Source organism: the organism of the source record quoted next, unplaced genomic scaffold (assembly GCF_019419815.1).
Source record: "Pyrus x bretschneideri cultivar Hongxiangsu unplaced genomic scaffold, Pyrus_bretschneideri_v1 Contig1, whole genome shotgun sequence".
Lineage (NCBI taxonomy): Eukaryota > Viridiplantae > Streptophyta > Magnoliopsida > Rosales > Rosaceae > Pyrus > Pyrus x bretschneideri.
This window is the reverse complement of record NW_025999390.1, coordinates 6825087-6828658: the sequence shown is the minus strand read 5'-3', so window position 1 is coordinate 6828658 and position 3572 is coordinate 6825087. Positions and strand designations below refer to the sequence as shown.

General features: G+C 36.8%; 1 protein-coding gene across 1 annotated transcript; it reads right to left on the bottom strand.

Annotated features, from left to right (window-relative positions):
• Nucleotides 1–1087: 1087 nt before the first annotated feature.
• Nucleotides 1088–2977, bottom strand: LOC108868607 (loganic acid O-methyltransferase-like). Its single transcript, XM_018652096.2, has 3 exons — nt 2848–2977; nt 1867–2535; nt 1088–1652 (listed from the first exon to the last, which is right to left on the bottom strand). The coding sequence occupies exons 1-3, from the start codon at nt 2917–2919 to the stop codon at nt 1563–1565; spliced, it is 831 nt and encodes a 276-aa protein (XP_018507612.2). The 5' UTR covers nt 2920–2977; the 3' UTR covers nt 1088–1562.
• Nucleotides 2978–3572: the final 595 nt, after the last annotated feature.

The following is a 3572-nucleotide window of genomic DNA, read 5'->3' as shown; positions in this document are numbered from 1 at the left end:
TATCCAAGGCCTGCAATTCTCAATACTGGTGCGATATTGTTGTGAATTTGTGAGGTTTTCTTGGATGCTGTTTCCTAACAACATCTTTGCTGCATCAAATTGCTCTGCCTGCCATAATTGTAAATTTTATAATCATCATAATAATTTGATAGTGTGCCTTGAATGTTCAAGAAAATCAAATATAAAAACCTCCCGGATTATAACAGTGCCCAGAGAAGGTAAAAAATATGTGTGAAATTAGCTAGCCTTAGTTCTGTTCAGCTAGTTTATCTGAGGTCCCGAGTTCCTTTTCCACAATATTAGTTCTTTGTACAAAACAAGAACACATATATTGGTGAGGTAATGAAAGGGAGCGAGATGGATATAAACCTGTAACTAGGAATTCTTCTTGTGGCTGTTGAGGCCATCCCCACCGTTCATTGCAAAGGACTCGCCCTTCATGCTCTTGTACTTGAATCTTGACTTTGCCTATTTTATTTTAGAAACTCAGATATTGTTCCAATTTTCCCCCTCCCATGACTTCTTCTATAGATCTCAAATAATAAAATACCCATGGCGTAATAATACAAAAAAAAAAAAAAAAAAAAAAAACACTAGAGCCATTTGATTCCCATCTATTACGTACCATGGGTCGTCAAAATGCTCATCCCTAGTCATATCTTAGGTTATTACAACAGCTAAAATATATTGCAAATTTGCAATCCGGGCGAACTCTTATTCTCTATATATAAAGGCAAGACCAATAATTATGGACATTTACGTTTGTGGGACGCACAAAAATCAATTCACACACGTAAAAACGTCGGAACTTTGCACTCGTATTAGAGTAATGTTCACCCTTTTGGTCCTCTACTTATCACATTAGATAAACAATATCATCACAATAATTTGTTAGGTTCCTAACCTGTTGGGCTTAACTCGTTTATGTAAAATAAGCCTATTTAGGTATTTCGGGTTGTAGTTTTCAAAACTTCTACGAATTTAGGTCTCTTCTTTCTTAATTGAAAGTTACGAATTGAATGCTTAATTTTATCTTCTTTTCCCTTTTCTCTCTGATTCTCCCTCTTCCTTCTTCCTTGCGATAATGGATCCCACCATAAAATTGGTCATTCACTATACAAAATATTACACACACAAAAACACACGCCGAAGTCGTCTTTCATTTAACATCAAATAGGGTTTTTTTAGCCTACTTTAAAACTTCAAACCAAATAGACTACTAACCAAACAAATATTAAACCATATATTATACATAGAACGAGTCTAAACGATAATCGATCGATCACTTCATCATATGGAATTCACAGCATTGCGCTTAACAAGCATAAACAAATTTGTCACATTCTCAATGTTTGTAAACCGAGGTGTCTTTGAGAATTCTTCTATCTTGTGAAAATATCTTTCGAAAAGTTCTTCAGTATTGAGTTCGGATCCGAAATGCTTGCATACAACGCCTTCAACCGTAGCTCTTATATGAGAGACGCAAGCTCGAATATCATTAGGAGTACTAAGATTTGTTGGGAATAACAGTTCCTCTAACCTCTCGATACTAAACAGGCTTTTCATCCCAACACCAAATTTTTAACTTCAGACGGACTTGGAATGTAAATTGGTACATTAAACGAGTCCAGAAGATCCTCACTCACCAACCCCTGCAATTTGTTAAAACCATTAGCCCAAAAAGAAAGTAAAATTTTTCCATATAATTGGATGACTAACGATCTTTAATTCGAATAATTTTTTGTAGGATGATCTTTATAAGATGATTAAGAATTGGACGGTTTCGATTATAAAATTTGTATGAAGAAAATACATCATTCGCAAAGGATGGACATGGACTGGATACAAGTATTATTTTAGGTTTACCTCTTTGGTCATATCTGCAAGTGAAAGTCCCACGCACTCATAAATATGCGCTAAAATTGAGTCCGAAGGGAGAGTTGACTCTTGCCGGCAGGGTATGAGAAGGGCCAATAACCCATCATCCACCAACTCTACCGACCTTGCAGCAAAGAAACCCTCCATGTCCCTCGCAAACTGAGCTGAGTAGGCCTCCACAACTTCATCAGAGCTGCTCGCGTAACTGACTCTTCCTTTATTCCATGCAGGAGACCCTTCTTTGGTGACTTGTTCCGGAACCCTACTCAGCCAGTGAAGGGAAAAAGAGGTGTGCATCACGTTCATCGAGGCCTTGGGGAAGAGCCGGCCATGGAACGAGCCTGGAACTCCGGCCACCATGTAATTCCTATCGACCGGGAACGCCTTGAATAGCGTGTTGAAATCGTTAGAGACCTGGTCATTGAAGAAGACCTGGAACTCAGGCAATTGGGTTTTGAAATCCTGATGAGTTTCGAACTTGAGCTTCACAGCTTCAATGATGGTTTTGACGCAAGCGAAAGTGTTGGGTCCAACTGAACATCCAAGGTCTGCAATTCTCAATATTGTTGTGATATTGCCATTCAAATTGTTTTGAATTGTGAGGTTTTCTTGAATGCTGTCTCTCAACAAGATCTTTGATGCATCGAATCCCTGTCTCTGCCATAATTGTAATTGTTTCAATCATCATGAATTCATAGCTAGTCTCGAATTTTCAAGAAAATCAAATATGAAAATCTCTCGGAATATATTTAAGGGAAGTGATTTCTGCAACCTTTTTCTCCCTTTACATACTTTGGACTGAATAAATCAAATGAGAATCAAGTGAGACAGAAATAAGCACAAGTGTGCGGAAGAAAATATGGGGAATGTGAAAATCATTTCCATAACTAATCACTAGTTAACAGTTAGCTAGGCTAGATTCTGCTCAGCTAGCTAGTTCAACACAAGAACATACAGATAGATTCAAACCTGAAACTTGGAGTTCTTCTTGTAGCTGTTGAGGCCATCCCCGCCGTTCATTGCAAAGGACTCGTCCTCCATGTCCTTGTACTCGAATCTTAACTTAATTTGCCTCTTTCTGTTGGAAAGTCAGCATTTTAGTCCCGTCCATGGCTTGTTATATACATCCTTCATAGTAATAAAATTACCAAAATATACAATTCTCGATGCTACATTGTTAGTAGTTAAAATGATCATGTGTTTTAGTTATTAGGTCAATTTAGTCATTTTGTTTTCAATTTGGCCAATTTGGTATTGTGTTTCTCTGTTAGTCAACTAAGAACATTTTTCCATCTCTCTCCCTCCCCTCTCTTCCTACTTGAACGGTTACGATTAAGTCATATTAATTTTTTATATTACTTTTTTTTATAAAAATAATAAAACAAAAAACAAAGTGTGTAAAGAAAGAAGAAAAGGAGTCGAGAATAAAATGGAAGAAAATCATACTCACTGCCACACACTTTACAAGATTGCCACACTCACACGTGCGAGTCCATCAGCTCTCTCTCCTCTTTTTATTTTAATACAATAACTAGCATATGGGCACACACAAAATGTGTGAGAAATTTTTTTATTTTTGTTTTTGAAATAGAAGGAGAGAGGAAGAGAGTGATAGAGAATGTGGGAGTGGGAAGTTTTTTTTTTTAATTTTATTTTAATTAGAGATATATTATGATTACATGTTGGTGAGGTTT

Coding starts and splice junctions, on each gene's coding strand:
- LOC108868607 (XM_018652096.2), bottom strand. CDS start 2,919: ATGGAGGACGAGTCCTTTGCAATGAACGGCGGGGATGGCCTCAACAGC. Junction 2,536..2,847: donor AGAAGAACTCCAAGTTTCAG/GTTTGAATCTAT, acceptor CAATTATGGCAG/AGACAGGGATTCGATGCATC. Junction 1,653..1,866: donor TTGCAGATATGACCAAAGAG/GTAAACCTAAAA, acceptor AACAAATTGCAG/GGGTTGGTGAGTGAGGATCT.